At 41.5% G+C, this 23,497-nt stretch overlaps 1 protein-coding gene across 1 annotated transcript in view; it reads left to right on the top strand.

The window, feature by feature from the left end:
* GRIN2B (glutamate ionotropic receptor NMDA type subunit 2B) overlaps positions 1–23,497 on the top strand; it is a 336,771-nt gene that overhangs the window by 39,606 nt on the left and 273,668 nt on the right. The window contains exon 2 of the mRNA XM_026502383.2: positions 19,102–19,530. Coding sequence (XP_026358168.2) covers positions 19,102–19,530 — 429 coding nt within the window. The remainder of the gene's footprint in view (positions 1–19,101; positions 19,531–23,497) is intronic.

The raw sequence follows: 23,497 nt of genomic DNA, 5'->3' as shown, positions 1-23,497 counted from the left end.
ATTAAGCGTCTGCCTTCGGCTCAGGTCATGATCCCAGGATCGTGGATTGAGCCCCGCATTGGGCTCCCTGCTCAGTGGGAAGCCTGCTTCTCCCTCTCTCACTCCCCCTGCTTGTGTTCCCTCTCTCGCTGTGCCTCTGCCTGTCAAATAAATAAAATCTTTAAAAAAAAAATATGGAGGAACTGCTGGTGGGAATGCAAAATGGTATAGCCACTTTGGAAAAGTCTGGCAATTTAAAAGTTAAAATTACTCTTACTGTATAGCCCAGCATTCCCACCCCCAGGTATCCTCTTAAGAGAAATGAAAACATATGTTTACAAGGAAAACTACATGTGAATGCTACAGCAGCTTTATTCATAATAACCAAAAGTGGAAACTCCCTAAATGTCCATCAACAGCGAATGGATAAACATATTGCGGTACATCCGTACAAAGGACCATCACTTGCCAATTAAAAGAATAAAGTGCTGATCTTGAGGAATCTCAAAAGCCATTATTTCAAGTGAAGGAAGTCAGATTAAAAAGGCTGCATAGAGTATGATGGTTCCATGTACGGTATATTCTGGAAAAGACAAAATTACAGGGGCAGCAATCAGATCAGTGGTTGCCAGGGGTGGGAAAGGGCAGAAGGGATTAATTACAGGGGGGCACTGGGAATGTTTTGGGTGATGATAACATTCTACATCTGGAATATGGTGGTGGTTACATACTGCATAGTTTGTCAAAACTTACAGAACTGTACACCTGAAAGGGCAAAGTTTGTTTTTTGTTTGTTTGTTTTTGTTGTTTTTTTAAAGATTTATGTATTTGGGATGCCTGGGTGGCTCAGTCATTTGAGCATCTGACTCTTGGTTTCAGCTCAGGTCATGATCTTGGGTTCATGCGATTGATCCCCAACTGGGCTCCATGCTGGGTGGGGAGTTTGCTTTTCCCTCTCCCTCCCCTTCTCTCCTTCTCCTTCTCCCTCTGCCCGTGCGTACACACGCTTAGTCATGCTCTCCTCCCTCTCTACAATAAATAAATAAATCTAAAAATTAAAAAAAGAGATTATTTATTTATTGGAGAGAGAGAATCTGAAGCAGACTCCTTGCTGAGCTTGGAGCCCCCCACGGAGCTTGATCTCATGACCCTGAGATCGTGCCCTGAGCTGAAATCAGGACTTAGATGCCTACCTGACTGAACCACCCAGGAGTCCCCTTGAAAGGGCAAATTTTAATGTTGCAACTTATACCTCAGTATAATTGACCAAAAAAAAAAGTTTTATTAGTAGTTAAAATTTACATGCTGGTGTATGCACGAATGAATAATTTGTTTGTCAGTACCATTTAGTAATAACAAACCTACACATTCGCATAGTACCTTTCAGTTTGTAAGCTACAACCATACCTGTTTTCCCATGTAAGTCTCACAACCCTGAGAAATAGGGATTGTTGTTCATGTTTTGGAGATGAGCTATTTCTCTGAGGTTCAGTGAGGCCAAGTGACGTGCATAAGGTCACCTAGTAAGTCTTTTTTCAAATCCAGGGCTTTTCCCACTATTTCTCAATGCCTCTTTAAAAAAACAGATCATATTTGCCAATTTTGAAAAAAAAAATTATTATGACTTACTTGGCTGTTCTTTCTTCTCCTGCATTAGCTAGGATTTCCTGCTTTAGTGCCTTATACTTATTCTCTGGTCCATACCAATCCCAGGGAGCTTCCTGATGTTTTGCTCAGCCCCCTCCCTGCTCTCACACATCTCCTGCCAGAGCTCGTCTGTTTCCTCTGAAGTACGAATCTCCTGGGAGAAAATGCTCTTGATAAGCCCAGAGTTACCTTGCGGTGCCCACTCTGTCCCCTTCCTCTTGCTAAATGTGACACATACTCTTTGTGTCATATATAACTAGTTGATCCCTGCATTATTTCTTCATCCATCTTCTAAAGAAATCTATGTAAGAAAGAGCCATATTGACTCTTGATGAGGAGATAGATGGAAATTCAGAGAATTGGTGTGGGAATGAACAATCACATGACTCTTGGAAGAACTACTGAGTTTCAAGGCACGAATGATTAATTAGGTGCAAGGGTAAAGGCTTAGCAGCTCTTTTCATTAAACTCTGTGGAGCCCAGGTTGGATCAGTTATGTTCTGTCAGGCTACATCGCTGTATCTCTAAGTAGATTCTGAAGCGAAGGGGAGAATAGGAAAGAAGATGTCTGGGTTTAAAGATAGAAAAACATAGTTTTGCAGTGGAGATATTTCGATGTGGATTGTGAGAAGAAGCCAGAGGAAAAGATGGTTGTATGAAAACATTAGGACATTGCATCAGGTAATGAAGGAAGAATTTGGTGCTAAAACCAAGGGCTTGACTTAGACCTGAATATAAATTAGACAAAGGAAAAAGACAAGGGCACATGAAGAGCTGTGAAAACATTTCAGTCGTGTTAACCTTGAAGTGAGGCCAGTTAACCCAACAGATGGATACAAGTGTAAAACTAGGCCTTTCTTTATAGTTTAGGAATGAATAAGATTTGCATCACAGGCTGGGCTGGGAAAGGGGAAAGTGGAGGGTCGTGGTTAAATTCTGGGTGGAAATGAAGCCCTCTAGGGAGACAAGGTGAGGAAAGAAAGAGTGGTCCAGAGAAAGTAAGAGAGTAGAGCAAGAGACCACCAGGTGTGAGCCGACCAAGGAGATGCAGAAAGGGCAGGCGTCAGGAGGGATGGCAGAATGGGGAAGAAGTGAATGATAAATCTTGTCAACACAGCCAGGGACAACTAGAACAGCAGAAAAAAGGAGGCGGCTAGAATTGTTCACACACTGGTTACTAGTGACTTCTGTCAAGGTAGTTTTAATCAAACGGCGTGGGTAAAAGTGTGAAGGCACTCATGAAAGAACTACAGAAAAGGAAATTTTAAGAAAAAGAAAAGATATTGAGAAGCAAGGTGAGGAATGAGATGAAAGACAGAACGAGTGAAGATGAGATAGTCTTTCTTGTACACACATGCACACACGCAGGTGCATACGCGCACATGCACACACACACTCGTTCATCAGCCAGAGTGGGGCCGGAGAGAAGTTGAACACTACACAATGGCAGCCTAAGGATGAAGGGTTTCAGTGAGGCTGTGGGTTCCCGTGAGAGTTTCAGGGAGGCTGAAGGAGCAAGTGACAGGAGCACACAGAAGAGCTGAGGGAGTAGACTCAGGATGGAGAGGAGGGCAAAGAGGCGTCTGGAGTCCAAGGAAGGGGCGGGCCGTAGCCCAGGGGCGCCATGTTTAGCCTCACGTCATCGCAAAGAGACGTTCGCGTGGGGAAGAGGACGGTGTCCACGAATGCTGTTTCCGTCAGAAACACTTCAGTGAATGGTATTTCATAAGCGCTTCGGCTTCTGAAGCATTATGAAATTGGGGGCTTCGCTTCTAACCGTGGCACTATTATCGGGAGGCGGACGAGGACTTTCCATGCTGTGATAAGCCAGCCCAGTTGATTTCCCAAACAGCTCTCGGGCAGCGGCAGTTCCCTTCCCCTTGAAGTTGAGAATGAACTGATGTAGTGATGGAGGTCTGTTCCTTCCCCTCCCGTTCTTGTAGCTCCTTTTTTTTTTTTTTTTAAGATTTTATTTATTTGAGGGGGGAGGGGCAGAGGGAGAAGCAGACTCCCCACTGAGCAGGGAGCCCGAAGGTGGGACTTGATCCCAGGACCCTGGGATCAGGACCGGAGCCAAAGGCAAGACGCTTCACTGACTGAGCCACCCACCTAGGAGCCCCTTGTGTGTCCTTTTGCTGCCTCTCTGGCAGTGAGTCTCTAAGTGCCTTCGCCGAGCACCCACGTTCCTCTGCGTATCATTTTAGCTTTATCCCCACTCTGCCCTTTCCGTGGACTCTAGCTGCTGGCTGGGCCACGCTGTCGCCCCTCCCTGGTAAGCTTTGCGCCTCCCTGCTTTTCCGCCTTCGTGTCGCCTCACTTGGGTGCCTTCGCTCAAGTCCATGTCCTCCTCACCTTACGTCCCCTCAGAGCTGCTTCCGGATGTAGTCGTCCTCAGGACTCACGCCGAGAGCAGCCTCTCTGTGCTCACCTTCCCGCCATGCGTCAGTCCAGGGTTGGGGGCCAGGTGTGACTTGTCTCTGTGCCCGAGTGCACGTCTTTGGCGGCAGACGCCAGGGCTAGACTCCCTGGAACACCTCACTGGGATTCATGCCATGGGCCTCAACAAGGATTTGTTGATTCATTGGATTTTTGAGGCGAAAGGGGTAGGAGCTCTGGTGTGAGGTTGTAAGTCTAGATTTTGCTCTCAAATTCTCTTTTTTCCGGTTTTATTGAGATGTAATGGTAGATAGCAAAACGACTCAACTTGCAGACACCGTGAAATGATCACCACAGAAGCACCTGTCATCTCATATATCAAAATCTAATTTAAAATTGGAAAGTCAGAGATACCCTGAGTGCACTCCTTGTATCTGGACGTACAGATCTCTGCCCGTGGATCCTGGCCCGGTTCGAAAGGGGAGTTGAGGCAGGGAGGAGCTTCGTTTGGCCTCCGTGGGGCGCGGGAAGGAGTGCAGGCCATCCCAGCTATCCCTGCCCTGCCATTTCCATGGCAATGGCGGACACGTAATTCAGGCCTGAAGTGCACGCTGTTCCACAGTATAAAAATGCCACATTCAGAGACAGTGGCTATGTGCTTTTTAAAAACAATGTAAAATTTGAAGGGTGACCAAATTGCGACTATATTATTATGGTGACAGCAAGGATTCACAGACATTTTTTCATTCTTCTTCTGTTTTAATTTCTGCACATTAGGGAAAAAATGTCAAGTGAACTGTTACATATTGACTTGAAATATCACCTTTGTGTTTTCTTGTGTTGCTGTATTTCTTGGTTTATGCTTTGGCTATAATTTGTTAGGGAAAATTGATTCTAAAATCCAGTTTTTTCTTGCTGCAGATTCCAACCAAATCAAAGAGGAAAAAAAAAAAAGGAAGTTAGGGTTTCATTAACCAGTCTGTTTCTTCAGGAGTGTGAAGTCCCATTTAATGACCACATTTTCCTTCCTGAAAATGCTCTGCCTTTCTCCGGATTGTGCTTTGTAGTCATTCTGATAATTGTTTGGTGTGTTTTTCTGATTCCCGGTTTTGTTTTGTTTGTTTGTTTGTTTGTTTGTTTGTTTTTAGCATTCCTCACTTTCAAAATGTTAGCTTCTGAAGGCTGTTCTCTTGAAATATTAGGCAGATATTTATCCATTCTTTTCAGAGGGCTAGGCACTAGGAGAGCATTGTTGCTTATGATGATGCTAACCAGGACCTGAGGATAAGCAGAAAGCTTGATCAAGAGGGGCTGTACTTTATCTAGTGGTGGGTGGTGGTTGAATTCAGGTCCTGCTTTTGCCATTTTGGAAGTAAGAGAGGTGCTTACGCATTTTTGAGGAATGCAGGAGGAATCTGTATTATTTATGGTTAGAGCAGGAAACAGATGACACCCTGAATTGGTTTAGTTTGAAGTGAGTTTAGAAAAAGGGCTGTTTACCAAGGTATGGGCAGTGCACAGAAACTACGCGAAATAGTACAGTGACCCGGAGCCAGAAGCAACTTGGTGTGGTTCTCACCACCTGTAGTCCTGGAGGAGGAAAGTGGGAGCAGTTTCTGGAATCTGGAGGGGGTGTTGTGTGGAGAGAGCCACAGGAAGAGAGTCATTTTATGGAAGCTGTGACTTTTAGTCAAGTGATACAACCAGCCTGCAGTGGACCCTCAGGGAGGGAAACATGCCCTAGACTCGGTCTTCTTGTTTCCCCTGAGCTCCTGCTTCTGCTCTCTATTGGTCAAACCCAACTAGAAGCCAGAAGACGAGGAAGCCCTTCGATGCGCTTCAAACATGTCTGCCTCCCAGGGCTCAGAGCAGAGAAGAATAGAACATTCAGCTTGAGGGGAAAATGGAAGATGGAGGGATTCACAGATTTTTAAAGCTAGAAGAGACTTTGAGAACAACCAGCCCATCTTCCTTGATGAGGAAACAGAGCCACAGAGCGGTTGACTAATTCTTTCTAAGTCAGGTGGCTGGTTGGTGGCAAATCATTATCGGGCCTGAGATTCCTGACCCTCAGTGCTGTGTCCCTTCTACTACACCATTCTTGTAGAGTAATTTGAGAAGAAGGGGTAGAGAGGAAGAAGGGCAAGGGAAATTAGAGTTATGTTTCAATTTAGGATTAATTCTCTGAGTAGATGCTCAATTCCACACATGTTGTTGGAGGGATTTAAATGAGGTCAGAGTTATGATTGGTTGTGTGGTTAACAAATATGTGTATGGATGGCAGTAATAAAACTGGCATTTTATATTAAGGAATGTATGAGTGCATCTAGAGTTGGCCTAATACCCAGCCAGCTCAAATGGTGTAGCTTTTGTTCGCTACCAATTCTGGCTCTGCTACTGTGCTCTCCGTGAAGTCTTTTATGGCCTCAGCGTTTTGTTTTAAACCTAGGCTTGGAATGAAGGCTGAGTCATGTATGGTGCCATGTTTCATCAGCAGAATCATTTTAGAACTCAGAGATCAAGGGTAAGAGGGCTAATTATGTACATATGCATAAATCACTCATATAGGCATTGATTCATATAGATATATACACATGCAGATAAACACTCAGGTACATAAGCAATTATCAGCTAACAACATTGACCTAGGAATGATTCCTATATGATATCAAGAAATTGGAAATGGTATTGGTAGTATTTTCCTTCATGTTATAATCCTTGGGGAGTGAAAAGCCTAAAATAATACCTTCATTTCTATGTCAATATTGATGGAGACAGGCAATTCGTTACTGGTATTCTTAGATACTCATTCATTGGTTCATTCATGAATTGTCATCAATAAATGTTTATTGAGCACCTGCCATATGCCAGGCACTCTGCGAAGTATGGGAAATAGACAAGGAACACAGACGTAATCCTTGCGTTCACTTCATTAGGGTTTGTTAGAGAGGTATCCTACTAGCCAGGATAATAAATTAGTGTTTTGATGTAGTCGAAGTTGTCATATGACTTTACACAAAATTTGGTGGTGGTTTGGTAGCTGGTGGGGAGATGGGGGAAGAAGGTGCTGTCTAGTTCGAGGATTTAAATATTGTTTGCATTGGGTATCAGGTTATTATAGACTAGCTTTTTAAAAAAACAATTTTAGTAATATCACTTGACTTTCTAAATTAATATAAGGTAAAACTCACTTTTTTTTTTTTTTTGATATACAGGCCTGTGATTTTTGAAACACTTGTTTGGATTTATCAGCACAATTAGGATACCAGAACTCCCTCTTGCTGCCCGCTTATAGCCACACCCTCTCCAAACCCTAATATGTTTTGACATATGACAACCATTGGTATGTTCTCTGTTGATGTGGTTTTTATCTTTTTGAGAATGTTTATATACATGGTATTATGCCAGATACAACATTTTAAAACTGACTCTATTCAGTCAGCATTTTGCCTTTGAGATTCACCCATGTTGTTGTGGGCCTCAGTAGCTCTCTTTATCATTGGGGAGTGTCCTGATATTTGTACCATATTTTATGTACTAATCCACTGAAAGATATTTAGATGGTTTCTAGTTTTTGGCAACTGTGAAAAGGTGTTCTATAAACAGTTGCATGCAGTGTTTTATAGAGTAAAAGTTTTCAAGTTAGTTAGGTAAATACCTTGGAGTGCCGGTCTATGGTCTGTGGTAAACTTGTTCAACATTACGCGAATCATAAAAACAGTCTTCCAGAGTGTGTACACCATTTGCATAACCACCGGCAATGTATGGGAGTCCCGCATACATTCTGCAACCTTGCCAGCACTTGATATTGATGTTTGAGATATCTATCTGTCTGTCTATCTATCTATCATCTATCTATCTATCTATCTATCTATCTATCTATCTATCTATCATCTATCTATCATCTATCTGACATTCTTTTAAGTGTGAGGTTAGACTAACTTTTTAAAACGACATTTCTAAGGTCAGTGGAAACTGTATGAAAGCTGGAGAGGGTGATGGGAGAGAGAGGCTCCTTTCTAAGTAATTTGAGGCAAAAGAAACTCCTTATCTCCTTCTGAACAGAGTATATTCACATTCAATGAATAAATGTCAGGTACCTCCTCTTTGCTGGTGCTTTCAAGTAAATTGCTTAATACAACAACTCTGTGAGGTGAGGACAATCATCCCCATTTTATAATGAAGAAAATGAGGTCTGGATAATGTAAGTTATTGCCTGCCCTCCCTCCCCACAAGGTGTCAAATCCAAATTTCAACTCTCAATCTCTTTGACTTCTAGGTCTTTTTTCCAGCACTGTTTCAGTATCATTTTATTAGCAGTTATTATATCAAAATTCACATTTGCGGGATCTGAGGGACTGTCTTAGAAAATTCGAAAGCATATTTAATTAGATTTTAACAGGAAGATAGAACATACTCTCATTATAGCTCAGCCCTTAAAAAGTCAAAAATAATACCAAGAATTAAGTGCAGTTTCATAAAGCACTAGAAATGAACTCTATATGCATAGTGTCACTTAACAGCAAAGTTCCATGGGATTCTAACACACTTCTGTGGATGTAAATTTCAGTGGCAAACATCATTGACTTTCTTTCTTCACTTATCATAATACCCTTCTAACTAATATTCTGCTATATATTTTTTAAAGATCTATTTATTTGAGAGAGAGTGCACACGCGAGTGTGCTAGCGGCAGGGAGGGGCAGAGCGAGAGGAATCTCCAGCAGACTCCCCCACCCCCACACCTGGAGCGCAGAGTCTGGTGGGGCTGGATCCCGTGACCCTGAGATTAGGACCTGAGCTGAAATTAAGAGCTGGACGCTCAACCAGCTGCACCACCCAGGTGCCCCATATATTTTGTTATTTTTGCAATTTCAGTGTATTGTTTCTTCCTGATCTCCCAGGCAGAATTAGGTGGCCTTCTGTGGTGCACTGGGTGTGCTCTATTATAGCTCTTGTCACATCGTACTGTAATTTCCTGTCTTCTTGTCTGGCTTGGCCACGATACTGAAGGCTCCTTGTGGTTTGTATCACGGTCAGTGTTGGATCTCATCTCGTAGCACATTATCTGGCACATAGAAAACATTCAGTAAACATTTGTCAAATCAGTCAGTCTTCACAGGAATCCTGTGAGAGCAGTGACTAGTCTCACGTTTTACAGATGAGGGGGCTGAGGGTCAGAGAGGTAAAGAAACCCGATCCAAGATTGCACAGCAAGTTAGGAGTAAATTTAAAGCATGTGTCCTCAACTCCACAGCTTTCCTCTGTCCCGCACAACATAGTATGATTCTTGTTGCTGGGAGGTACTGGGGTTTACAGTAGAGGTTTTGTTGAGGGCTACAGTGGCTTGGAATATACTGAGGCAGCAGAGCAAGTCATCTTGGGAGACTTGGACATGGCCTTTTTCAACACCCAAATTTTAGATCTATTTTAGCACAGGTTCTTTATCTGCATCCGAGAACACCAGTGTTTTCTCGGTGTCTATAGGTCTAGTTGCCCGGCCCCCTCCCTAGCTCACAGTTGCCCTCCTTCTATCTTCCTTGACCTCCTTCCCAGTTGAGATTTTCCTGCTGCCCTGTTCCTGTGCTTCTCTTTTTATCATCCATCACCCATTTGCACTGCTCATCCCCCCACTTTAATAGTAGTAATTTTTATTAACACTGGAAAATGCTATTTTGCTGTTAAACCAATACATGCAATTGCCCTAATCGGCTGCCAAATGGTAGTAATCAGAATCAGGTTTCAAAAGGTTTGGATTTCAGCAGGGCTGCCCACACTGTCCTTGGAGGCATATAAATTCATTATAATTAAGAACCATGTGCAGATGTTAGAAGAGAAACTTTGAACAATTTTGGTGTCTGCCTTTGCAGAATATTAAAGGGGAAAAAAAAGCCCATGAATGAACTGTTGCTGGTGAGAGTACAGATAATCATCTACGTTTGTATTACACATTTCTATGAAACACATACATAGAAAGTGATTTATAATCCTTTATTAGTTATCTCTACAACCCTTGTGTTAACTTGGGTGAAAGGAGAAGCGATCCTTCTGCTTTGTACATAAAGCAGGAAGGAATAACTCAGATCAAAAAGCCTGGATTTAGCCACTGGAAGTGTTGTCGGACAAGGAAGGCGCTCCGATGGTAGGTCGGCTTGGACCAAAGAAGAACAAGAAGGCTCTTAGTCAGCAGAAGTCCTAAGAAAGAAAATTTCTCTGCCAGGGAATTCAGTGCCACATTAGTCCTTTGCAATGATGAGGGCATCTTCTTGTAGGGGTCGAAGGGACTGGTGGTCTTTGGAAGGGCGTTCTTGCTTGCGTTGTGTAGGAGGCCTTAATTAATTTTTCATCTGCTGGGTGAAGGATTTACCTGTATCTTTTCCCTCTCTTATCTGTCTTGCTCTTCTCTGATTAACACTTTCCCAGCAGCAATTTAAGTCCCTGTTTTCTTTGATTTTCTATGTGGCTATGGTATGTTGAAATGGATTTGGGGTTGGTTCCGCACAGGAGTCATCTTTAGATAAGTAAATACCCTAATAGGACCAGGGAGCACTGTTGATTGCCATGCCAGTCACTACATTAGAAATGGATTCAGTACGCTCGTAGGAGGTCCAGATAGACTTTTCTTTCATCACTGGTTTTATGAGCACATGTATCAGCACTGCCCCCCCCCCCCCCCCCCGGCAAACTACCAGGATTTCTTACTGTGTTCCTTTCTGAAGAAAGAACAGGGGCAGTAGAGTTCAGAAGCTCTCAGAGCGTAATGGTTGACGGTAATAGTGTGAGACTGAGGGGAACAACAATGCAGAGAGAATAACAATGCAGAGAGAAGTTTTAGGTTCTAAGTCAACGAAATCAAAGATTCATACCTTTTATATGTTATTTCTACAGATTTAGATGATGTTTAGATGGTATTTAGCAGAACCTAAATGCATTTGGAGGATTGAAATTGGGTTTCCAAATGTCCCGAATATATAGACGGCATTGTAATTCATTTGCTAGAAATAGGTATTAGTTTTGTATTTCAGAATGGCGTTAGATAGTACATGTTTGACATCTGTGATACTCACACTTTCTGTGTCAGGTGGTTGGTGAACACATTTATTGCCTAAGCTAACATTCTGAGTCAAAAGTACCTTTTTGGTTCAGCATTTTCTCTGCTCCTCTAAATTTGAATTTAGAAAATATAACTTAAAACTCAAAACTGACCTGGAACTTAAATTTAATTTATGTTAATTAAAAAATTTTATTTTGGATCTTTTCTGCAGAGTTGAGTTAATCATACTTCTCAGTTCATGGCACACTTTTATTATTGGTTCAGATAAGGACGTCTTGTTTAATTAATTAGTTCTTTCCATACCTTTATCTTCCATATACATTTTAGAAAAAGTTAATAAAATTTCTTAAAAAATCCTACTGTTATTTTGATGGGATTGACTTAAAGTTATAGATTAATTCGGGAGAAAATAGAACTCTGTAATATTGTTATCACATCCATGAATGAGGTATATGATTGCATTGTTCAAGCCTTTTTTCATATCCTTAATAGAATTTCAAACGTTCTCTGCAGAGGTCTTATGTATTCTTTGTTAATTCCTAAATAATTTAGAGCTGCTTTTGCTGTTATGACTATCATGTTTTCTAGTTGGTTAAAAGAGAGCTATTGATGTTTTCTAAGAGTATTGTTTATCTAACAATCATAACCTACCCATATTAAAAATAATAGTTTTTGGATTTTTTATGTAAATAATCGTAATATCTTCATATAACGCTAGTTTATTTTTCTTTCCTTCCCATTCTTCAAAACTTTCGTTTTCAGGGTGTCTGGTGGTTCAGTTGGTTTTGGCTGGGGTCATGATCTTGAAGTCATGAGATCAAGCCCTGGGTCAGGCTCCCCACGCAGTGGGGAATCTGCTTGAGATTCTCTCTCTCCCTCTCCTTCAGCCCCTACCCCCACTCACTCGCTCTCTTTCTCTAAAATAAATAAATCTCTTAAAAAAAACCTTTTGTTTTCTTGACCTCTTTTACTACCAAAATTTCCAGTAGTAGTAGTAGTAATGATTGTACTAACCTTGCCTTTTTCTGAATGCCAAAAGCAATGTGATCAAGAGTCTTTAGTATATTCTTGTATCAGGTAAAGATTGATGATCTTCATTTCCTATTATCAAAGCATTTTTTAAAAATATGTGCTAACATTGGGACACCTAGGTGGCTCAGTCAGTTATGTGTTTGCCTTTGGCTCAGGTCACGATCCCAGGACTCTGGGATCGAGCCCCGCATTAGGCTCCCTGCTCAACAGGGAGTCTGCTTCTCTCTCTCCTTCTGCTGCTCCCCCTGGTTGTGCTCTCTCTCTTTCTGTCAAATAAATAAATAAAATATTTTTAAAAATACGCTAACATTTATGTCATAAATAGGTGTTTTCCTTAATTATGTATGTTTCCATCATTTTTTTTGAGATGTTCATGTAAATATCTCCCTTAATCCATTAAGGTGGTAAATTACTTTGATTTATATTCTGAAGTTAAGCCATACTTACATTCCTGGTATAAACTGGTCTTGATTATGATTATTATTTTTGAAGTATACTATTTTTTTGTTTAATATTTTCTTTAGGATTTTTTTTTCTGCCTTTATGTTCATAAGTGAAAGGGACCTATGATAATCTTTTCTTGTACTTTAATTATTTGGATTTAGAACTAAACTTCCCTTGTTTTTCTGTTTTGTTCAACTTGCATGAACAAGGTTCTCCACTTCTTACTTAACAGTTTGGTAGGCCTCTGGGCATGTGGGTGGCTCAGTCAGTTAAGTTTCCAATTTTTGATTTCAGCTCAGGTCATGATCTCAGGGTCGTGAGATCAAGCCCCGTGTAAGGCTCCATGTTCAGCATGGAGTGTGCTTGGGGATTCTCTCTCTCCCTCTCCCCTGGTTCCTCTCCCTGCTTGCTCACTCTCTAAAATAAATAAATAAAATTGTAAAAAAAAAAAAAAGTTTGGTAGGCCTCATCTATGAAACCACGTGTGCCTGTTTTATTTTGGCAAAGGTGGGGTGCACAGGTGGTGGACTGGTTTTGGTGAATTAGAACTGGGGGACTTTGATAACCATTTTATTTTCTTTAATGGTTATTATTATATTCAAATTTTCTACATTTTCTTGAACCTTGTTTTGCTTTTTTATTAGATATTTATACATTAGGTTTAAAAGCAATTCAGTTTCATAATATACTTTTATTATTTTAAAATTTCCATCATATATATACATATACGTTGTTATTATTCCCTTTTTCATTGTCAATTTAATTTACATTTTCTCTCTGTTTTCCCTGATTGGTCTTGTCAGAACTTTGTCTATGGTAGTCTTTTAAAGAATCAGCTTTTGGTTTTGTTTTTTTCTTTTATTTACCTTATGTTTCATTAATTTATGCTTTTATCATTATTATTTAATTTCTCCCTGGGGTTTACTCAGGTGATTGTTAATTTTTTTTCATTTTCTGTTTTCTTATAAATGTACTTAAAGTTATAGACTTCTCTGTAAACTGTTTTAGTTGTGCTCTAGAAATTTTGATATTTCATGTTTTTGTTGTTACTCTGTCCAAAGAATTTTTTAGTTTCTTGTAATTTCTTCCTTCATTTTAGAGTTACTTGGTAGTAAGTTTTAAAAAAAGTTTTTGGTTATGTGATTTTTTTTTTTTTTGCTACCTTTAAAAGTTTATTTGTAATCTAGTCACATTATAGAAAAATGGCAATTGTTTCATATTGATTCTTTGGAATTTATTGAGGCATTTTTGTAAATTTAATATTTTCCATGAACTTAAAAAGAATATGTATTCTTGATTGTACATGTATATCTGGATCTCTGAACTAGTACAAGCTTATTACTCAGGTTTTGTTTTTTTGGGGTTTTTTGTTTTTGTTTTTTTTTTTTTTTTGAGACAGAAGTGGGGGAGGGGCAGGGGGAGAGGGAAAAAAAGAATCTTAAGCAGGCGCCATGCCCCGTGGGGAGCCTGATTTGGGGTTTGATCTCATGACCCCGAGATCATGACCCAAGCCAAAATCAAGAGTCGGATGCTTAACCAACTGAGCCACCCAGGCTCCCAGGCTTTGTTTTTTTTTGATCATTTATGCCATTGTTTATATTTTGTCTGTTGGATTTATTGGTGTCTCCCCAGGTATTTTAGTTCATACTTCATACATGTTAAGCCTAGATGTTAAGATTCAGGTATGTTTGTGATTATTGTAACTTCTTGGTACCAGTATGTGATATCTCTCATTGTCACTTCTAATGTTTTTACATTTGGACTTTATTTTATCTTGATATTAAAATTTTAATAGATATTCCCACCTCCAAGAAGGTTATACTTCACTTGACTTACACTGTGTGAGACTCCTTGTTTCCCTATACTCTCTGAAGTTATGAATTTTAAGGCCTGTTTTTATTGGTAGCTTGGGAAACTTGACCTGATGCATAGTTGTGGCACTTCTAATCTTCTTTCTCTCACTGCGTGTCGTATTCTAATCACAGTCTCCTTAATTGGTTCACTCCAAACAGCATTCTGACTGCATTACAGGATGGTGCTTGGAAAATTTGAGTTAATCATCTATTATATCACACTTTATCCTTCCTGTTGGTGTTGCCCCAGGACTCAGTTTTCTCTGAGGACAGGATTGGCCCAGATCCTTACTCAGATGGGTCTTCCCTTAGAGCCACTGTGGGCAAAGTGTGGACTGGTTCCTGCTGTAGTTACCTTGTACCAGCTGGAGGCGTGAACCTAGGCTGCTGTGGTCTTCTGCTTGCCAGACATCTAGTGACCACTCAACTTGTGTTTCAAGGAGGCAGAGGGCTAGGAGGTGGGCAGTCAAGTCTCCAATCCTGCCCCTTTGCTGTTGGTTCTGCTTGTGCACCCTGGTGCCCAAACTCTGGGTAGCATGGTCTGGGGTTGCTGAGCTCTCTTGATTGCCATTACTGACCTTGGCCTGAATGACTCTTGAATTCTGCTGCACTTGACTGGTAAGCCAAGTGCAGCCAAGTAAGCAAGCCAAGCTTGCTGCTACCCTGAGGCCATTATGTGGCATGTAGTTCAGGGAGTTATATTGGTCAGGGAACTAATATGTCTTGCCCCCTGTGACATTCCTCTTAATATTCCACTCAGCCTTGGTCTGCCTTTCCCTTACCCCACCTCCCACATGCTGACTTTTTGCTTTCACAAATAGCTAGTCTCCTTGAACAACTTCTGTAGAAGCTTAAAGGTAACATCCTTTGCATCTATAGAGTACTGTACATTCTTCAAAGCACTTCCATATACATTCTGTCATTTGATCCTCACAAGAATTCTTTCAGGTATTTAGGTTAGGCATATATCCTGATTTCCCTGCCGAGGAAATGGTGACAGTGATGGGGCAACCTGCTCATCCTCAGGGGTTTAGTTAATGCAGACCTGATATCAGAATGCAATTTAGTTTTGGTTGGTGATTTTTTCATTCATTCATTCATGTATTCATTTATTCATGTACTCTTATTATATGGAGAGGTAGCAGAAAGGAAAGAGCAAGGGTTTGGGGTAGACAAATGTAACGCCACCCCTTATTAGCTGCGTGAACTTTATCATGTACTTAACCTCTCAGAACATCAGGTTCCTTCTTTATGATATAGGGAAAAATTATGACTTATAATGTTTATATGTGATTTAATAATACAGGAAAATTACCTGGTAATAATAGAGTCTGGCATATGAAAAGTTACAGGTAAAATGTCATTATAAATACATAATATGTATAATAGGTTACTATTATAGGTGAAAATGATCAAATATTGACATTTTTATAATAGTAGAAATTCAGTGGCTAGTATTTATTGAGTCCTTCCGTATGGTATGTGAGGCCCTGCTAGACCCCAAGCATGCAAATAGGAATGAGAAGAGGTCTTCTTTGTGTGTATCTTCTCTTAGACTGTGGAGGGTAGAGCCTGTGCCTCTTGTACCCCCCACACCAAGGTTGTAGGGGCTCTGTAAATGCTGACTGAGCCTAACAGGCCTTTGCCTACAAGGAGAATACCAGTTAGTTAAGATAGGCAGTCACATAATCATATGGTTATAATAAGCAGGTATGTAGGTAGATACATGCAAGCTATCGTGAGAGCAACGACTCTCAGTTCTACCAAGGGAGAGTGAAGTCCAGTGGCATGCAAGCTATCGTGAGAGCAACGACTCTCAGTTCTACCAAGGGAGAGTGAAGTCCAGTGGAGGGTTGGAGGCAAAGCTGCATCGAGTAGCTGCATCAAAACTGACTGTGGTCTGCCTGCGGAAGGGAGCAAAAGCAATTTGCTTACCTTGGACAGCAGGCTTTCTCTCAACTGACCCCCTCCTAATGTGTGAAATTGAGTTTATATTCAAAGCAGCTTCTCTGTTTGTCTCACCGCCCCTGTGTTGCTGGTATCTGCCTTAAATGTATTGCTTTGTAAAGTGCTCTGCTCTATCCTGAGTATAAAAGAGACGCTCCGTAAAACCAGATTCTATTCTTTGGGTGTCACAACTAGCCATTGCATAACAAAGTCTAATATATTGTGTAAGAAGAAATAGAGGAACACAAGAGATATTTTAAAAAGAGCAAATAAAACATCAAAGTGGAAGAGTGTAGAGTGCATTAAAGTTAATAAACTGTCATGGCAGAGTGAACCACTTTTCAATGTGAAGGAATCTGATTTAGGGAGTTGTAACTGTAGGATCAGAATCTCATTAGAATGAAGTTAGCCGCTCGTTTTGCCAAATTCGAAATTTTTGGTTCTCCTTGAGAGGCAGTCTCTGAAATTGAACAGATTATTCTCATAATTATTATTTTGCCAACAGCTCTTTGAGGTGCTCAACCTATCTGTCTTCCTCTGAATGTTCAGTGCCCTTCACCTCCATATAGCACTGCTTTGCTTAAAGCTCTAGGATGAGGAATGCGGGCCCTGGACCTCTTGCTAGGTTGGATACAGTTCATCAGCACGGGTTTTCAGGGCTCATGGAGCCATTCCCTGTTTCCACAGGGACATGGGGACCGGAAAACTGTCAGGAGTGAACTGTGCTCAGGTGTGAACCACTGAGCTACTCATCTTATCATAAGCGATAGACAAGATGATCAATACAGCTCTCCTTCTTGGCATTGTGGAATGTTGAGCACCACAGCGAGAGTTCCAAAATGTTTTCTGCCAAGAACTGGATTGGATTTTGTGCTTCCTCAGCCACAAAATGTCCCCAGCCTCTCACTCCTGAATCCTTAATGCCCTTTGTAGTCAGTCCACTCAGAGTGAATGCTTCCTTATCTTTCTTTTCAATATCCTCATTGTTTTCTTTTTGTTAGTTGAGCTCTGTCTCAAAGTTTTTAGATCCCTGGTATCTTACCTTTTCTTTCAAGCAAGTAGGATATATTAAGCAGCACTTTCATCCTTGATCTTTGTAGAAGAAGGAGAATCCCTGCTTCTGATTTTGGGTGCAGTTTGTAGAATATTTCATTGGAGAACAAAAATGTTTACGTATTGGCACGCTGGTATTATATCATCACTGACCTTGGGAAGATTGCATAACTGTTTTGAGCTTCGGTTTCTCCATTTGAGAAATGGGGATAAAGATGACTAATTTATAGGATTTCTATGAAGACCGAAGAGATCACGTATAAGGAAATGCCTAACACAGTGCGCAGACTATAACAGATGTGCCATAATGATTATTTAAAACAAGTCAAAACAATGTAAGCAGGATCAGTTCTATTTAAATAAGAAGAGCCCTTGGAGAATGGCAAGAAATGTAAAGAGAAATGTCCAAGCTCTGTAGGGGGCTATGTCCTCAGTCTGGTGCATAGTGTAAGATTTAGGGGTATACGGGGAAGCAAAATGCAGGAGTGTGTTATAAGTAAAAGGTGGTGAATTATGGGTAAACATGGAGTCAGTCATCTCAAGGAAGTTGTTGCTATAGGATGCCATGGAAAATTGTTCTCATGTAGCTCTAACATTACTACAGATATCCATAGTATTTGTCCACATCACCATACTTTGATGTATAACAAATCACAATAAAACTATTCCTAATCAGGGTCCCTGTGTGGCTCTATCAGTTAGGTGTCTGACTCTTGTTCTCAGCTCAGGTCTTGATCTCACAGTCATGAATTCGAGCCCCATGTTGTGCTCCACGCTGAGTGTGGAGCCTATTTCAAAACAAAAAACAAAAACAAAAAACATCCTGTTCCTTGTAATAATCGACAGTGTGCGAGGCAGTGTGGCGTAATGCAATGGAATGCAAATTGGCCTAAAAGCAGAAGATCTGGATTCATGTCTGTTTCACTTAAATGGTTCACAGTGTTGGACTTATTAGCTTCTTTGAGCCTTAGCTTTAATATCTATAAAAGGGGAATAATAATGTTTTCCTTATTTTTTCTCCTGTTGGGTCATTTGGGTTACTGTCAGGATCAATTGAGATGTTTTTTGAAGTACTGTCCACGTATTGGTTTTATGTGTTGTTTTTTGTTTTTTGTTTTGCTTTGTTTTTAGTAGTAAAAGTCAGTTACTAAAAGAGTTGCTGAAGAATTTTCAGGCTCTTGTCCTCTTTGAGGTGAGCACAAAGTAAAGGGTCTTATGCTTCTGTAGCTCCCCATAGCTGGCTTATCCAGACCATATTTTGTTCCTAACCTCTGCTGAGTCCATTTTGTTGCTCATTTGCCTGGTCTCTGCCATTGCCTTGGCCCAAGAGCAATGCAAGGATGGGTTGTGGCAGAAGACCAGGGATCACACAACACCAGCGAGACCCCCTCTTGGAGACTCCTGCATTTGTGCTAATGGCATGACTGCCTGGACCACTTGCATCCTCTTTCCCTCTTTCGCCTCTGTTTGCTGATGGTGGCCATAGCAATAGCTTTTATTGTCTTGCTTAAGGATTCCTGATGCTTTGGAAAGTTTCTTTCTCTTTCTCCCATTCTGCTGAGCAAACATGAGAGATCAGGGACTAGGCTAGAAGACAGACGTTGGGTTTGATGATCAGTGAAAGGAGATATGGCCCTTGACTTGCAGTATCCAGCCCTTTCAAATATAGTTCATGGAGTAGGGTTGTAATTTAACCACTCTCTCTTTGTGTTTTCAGGGAGTCAACGAGTTGAAGATGAAGCCCAGAGCAGAGTGCTGTTCTCCCAAGTTCTGGTTGGTGTTGGCTGTCCTGGCCGTGTCAGGCAGCAGAGCTCGTTCTCAGAAGAGCCCCCCCAGCATTGGCATTGCTGTCATCCTCGTGGGCACTTCCGACGAGGTGGCCATCAAGGATGCCCACGAGAAAGATGATTTCCACCATCTCTCCGTGGTACCCCGAGTGGAGCTGGTAGCCATGAATGAGACTGACCCAAAGAGCATCATCACCCGCATCTGTGATCTCATGTCTGACCGGAAGATCCAGGGCGTGGTGTTTGCTGATGACACAGATCAGGAGGCCATTGCCCAGATCCTTGACTTCATTTCAGCCCAGACTCTCACCCCCATCCTGGGCATCCACGGAGGCTCCTCTATGATAATGGCAGATAAGGTAAAGGAGGGCTACAGGGAGGAGAACTGGGCGGGGCGGGGGGGTTGTATTGAGAACTGAATGATGCATGTGTTTTAATGCAAAACTTGATGATGCAAGATGGAAAGTAACCAGAATGCATTGAGTAAGTAGATAGATCAGGAATCAGTCTCTTCCTCTGGAGATGAAATTGAGGAAAAGGTACAGGTATTCAGAACTCCTATGGTTTTGAACAGGTTTGTGTGTCCATTCGTTTGTAAATGGATTCACCGAAATGACTAAGAAACGTTGACGCTTCTAGTTCTGTGATACATTTTCTTCAAATATGTGTGTGCATAGCTCCTTTAAACCTTTAAAGTAAGGCATGCTCTATTTTTTTTTGGAAACATGTATTCTACTTCCCCCCCGCCCCATGCCAGCTTCAAGACTATAAAAAGAAAAATCCCTCGAGGCAGATTATTTGTCTCCTTGAAGATACAAATGTCATAGAGAAGTACTTCTCGCTAAGGCGTCTGTGCGTGTCACACGTGGATCTGCACATTGGAATGGATTTTAATCCATGGAACTAGTAGCAGCTACATTTTGTCCATGCTTAGAATTGAAGGCAGTGGTTCTAAACCTTGGCTGCACATCAGATCACTGAGGAAGTTTCAACACTGCTGCTGCCTGGGTCCCACACCCGGAGATTCTGATTGTTGGCCTGCTGTGCAGCCTGGACAGCCGGCTTCTCAAAAGCTTCCCCTATGTGGTTAAGGTTGAGCACCGCAGCTTTAAGGCCTCAAAGAAATCCTAGCCTCTTCTACCTTAACGTTAGGTTAACTGTTCTCTGACAAGCCAATTAGCATCTGACAGTGATGCTTATTCTCTAATTTCAGAAGGTGTTTTGTTTGTGGTTCTGTTTTGTTTTTCCATTTTTTACTTATTCAGAGATTTTTCCTTGCTTTATTGATTATTGCTCATTGCTTAGGTACAGCGCTTCTCACATATGCGGTTATTCATATCTTAGAATGATTCATTTCACCATAAGTGCAAGATTTATTGCCTCTCATCAAAAAGGTCTCTATCTTTGCATCGTCATCTTCTACTTCTTATCATCACTTTCAAAACTGTCTGTAGTTTTGTACTTAAAGGATGTGCAGTGAGGTCACTGATGTTTGTAAACACCTCAAAAGCTGGCACTGACACCACAAGCGTGCTCCTAGGCCAGTTGAGAACCACTACAGCGCAGGGTTTAGCAGCCTCAAGTAACCGTGTGCGATCACTACCGCCATCTGTCGGCAGCAGGCGGCGATGACCCGCTTCTGTTTGGGAACTTTATTCAGTCTAGGAAAGGTCAAGTTGAAGTAACTCAAGGAGGGACCCCTCCATAGTTTCATTTGAGAAAGGTCTTCTCGCATTCACCCAGGCACGGGTAAAGACGTTAGAAAACAAATTCTGGCACTGGAAGCCCCTGCTGAGGGAGGTGGGGTAAACTGAAACAGAATGGAAAACACAGACCAACTGTGACAAACCATTGAGCTTTTGTTTCAGGTAGATTTTTTTTTTTAAACATCATTGTCCTTAGCTGATTAGGTTATATTTTAGCAGTGGTATTTTGAAGGCACGATATTGCGCTGAAAGAAGGCCAAGATGGATGAGCCAAATTTTTGAATTATAAATAAGTGCATACTTATCTTGAGAGCACGACAGGTGAAAATAATTTTTTTTTTTTTTTTTTGGTTATGCAGGCTATTGTGCAACTTCCGTTATTTCAGCACTCCCTCCCTCCTGCCCCCGTAGAAAAGGTTATCGGCCACACTGGTTAGTTGTTTCTCTGTTGTGCCTTTTACAAACGCGTAATAACAATATAATCATATGAGGTAAAATGCAGACGATGTTGAGACGGGGCTCTTTTGTTCATTGATTTGTTTTAGGTGCTTTAGTGTTTACCATGTGCTCATAGCACTTTGCATGCATTGTCTTATTTAATACTCCTGACAACTCAGCGAGCTAAGTGATATTACTTATCTCCGTTGGACAGATGGGGAAACTGAGGCTCAGAGAGATGAAAAAAACCATAGCCAAAAATGACGTAACTAGTAAGGGGCAGCCAAGACGTCAACATTGGTTGCTGGCTCCAAAGGCCACATGCGCTCTTGCCTCTCAAGAAAAAGGCGAGGCTAGTCAAGGTCTCACATACCTTCCTAGTCTTTACTTCATCCTCCCTCATCTTACACCGTGGTAGATATTACCTGACTAAAAGTAATGCATCACTTGATTCGAATGGCAGTACTGGGATCTGACTAAGGAGAGAAGCAATGACGAGATGAGATGGCATAGCGATTAGGTGCAGCATGAGTCCACAGTGGGCCCACTGGTTCCTACTTCTCAGGGCAAAAGGGAGGATTGAAAGCAGTGAGGTGATGGTAATAAGATCCCTCTCTCATCTCTCTCCCCTTACACCTCCCACCATGGCAAGCACACCCAAATACTCCATCTTCTCTTTTTCTCTTTCCATCAAAAAAAAAAAAAAAAAAAAGCAAGCTGTGGTTTTTAGGCAGTTTCCTAAAGTAGCCTAAAAACTATCTAACTGACTTCTAAACTGAGAAGATTTCCAAAAGGTAAGTAGAAAGAAGAAAAGGAAGAAAGAAGGAGGTCCTGATACCACTGAGGCTGGAGAGTGGACGGCTCAGCCCTGAGGAGTCAGAAGCTGCAGGGGAGGGTGAGCGGGGACCACCGGGGCTGAGTGGGCAGCAGCGCTGAGATTCCTGGGAGCTGGGCAGAGGGGCGTTCGCAGGGTTAAGGGATTTGCATGAAGGCAAATACAAAGAGTCCCCCAGATCTCAGAGAAACAAGCTTTTGGGGCAAGTTTCAAAAATAAAACATCTCAAGTTCTAAGGCCAGTTTTTTTTTTTTTTAAATAGAAGTTTATTTTTAAGTACCATGAACATATTTTACAAACATAGAATGAGGACACAGAGTTTGACAACTATGAATCAACTGTGCGGCCACAGGACGAGACATTTGAAAATGGAACCGATGCAGAAAATCTAAGCAATACAGCTTTGCTGCGTTTAAGGCCTAGTCTTTGAGGTACAGGTACCGTCTGAAGGATGATAAGTAAGCCTTCCATTTTGCTTCCCCCTTCGAGGAGATAGGTACTTGCCCTGCCGTTTTGCCTTCGTTTTGTTGTTGGTTCGCTTGAAATAAAGCCCACTTAGTAAGTGTTCTTGTGGAAGGTTGCATTGTAGGAATAAAGTCCCTGATTAAAGGAGTTTGTAATGGAAGAAAACACGGATATAAGGATTTTTGACCAAAGTAGAGAGAGACACAAGTTCAGCATCTGGTCATAGCTTGTGCTCACTTTTTTTTTTGCATATGCTAATTAATGAATACAAACATTAATGAGTGTTCTACTTTCTCAATGAGGAAATGTACCTTATACCATGGTGGAAAAAAGCATGGGAGCTGGAAGAGTAGAGCTGTTAGAAGCTCTGAATTTGGAGTCAGAGCTGGTGTTAACCATCACCTCTAGATGTGGGAATCTGGACTACTCACCAGCCACTTAACTCTAAATGTTGATCTCCTTGCCTGTATAGTGGGGACCATAATATATATTATAGGGTGGTTGAAGGTTAAATGAGAAAACACATAGCAAGTGCTTCACTAAGTGTCCAGCACAGCATTCTGCAGGCTAAGCTGAAGGTTATATGGAACAATTTGAAGAAAGGGAAGTTTCATGATACAGGTAAAGAATGGGAATTGAACAGAGTCATGGCCAGTTGTAGAGACATTTCTGAACTGGAGGCCAACCAAGAAGAGAGGTCAGGTGGAAATCTGGGGAAGGGCTCTGATATGTGAGGTAGGACCTTTGGTCCTTCCCCACCATGAAGCCAAGGCTCATTGGTGGTATAGCCATGCCATACCCAAAAAAGGCACATTCAGCTATGGAAGAGCTCTCATAAGGAAAGTACTGCTAGGTGCCTATAACACAAGACTGTTTAGAATA

The sequence above is a fragment of the Ursus arctos genome, unplaced genomic scaffold, assembly GCF_023065955.2.
Source record: "Ursus arctos isolate Adak ecotype North America unplaced genomic scaffold, UrsArc2.0 scaffold_26, whole genome shotgun sequence".
Classification (NCBI taxonomy): domain Eukaryota; kingdom Metazoa; phylum Chordata; class Mammalia; order Carnivora; family Ursidae; genus Ursus; species Ursus arctos.
This window is presented reverse-complemented; position numbering and strand designations above follow the sequence as displayed.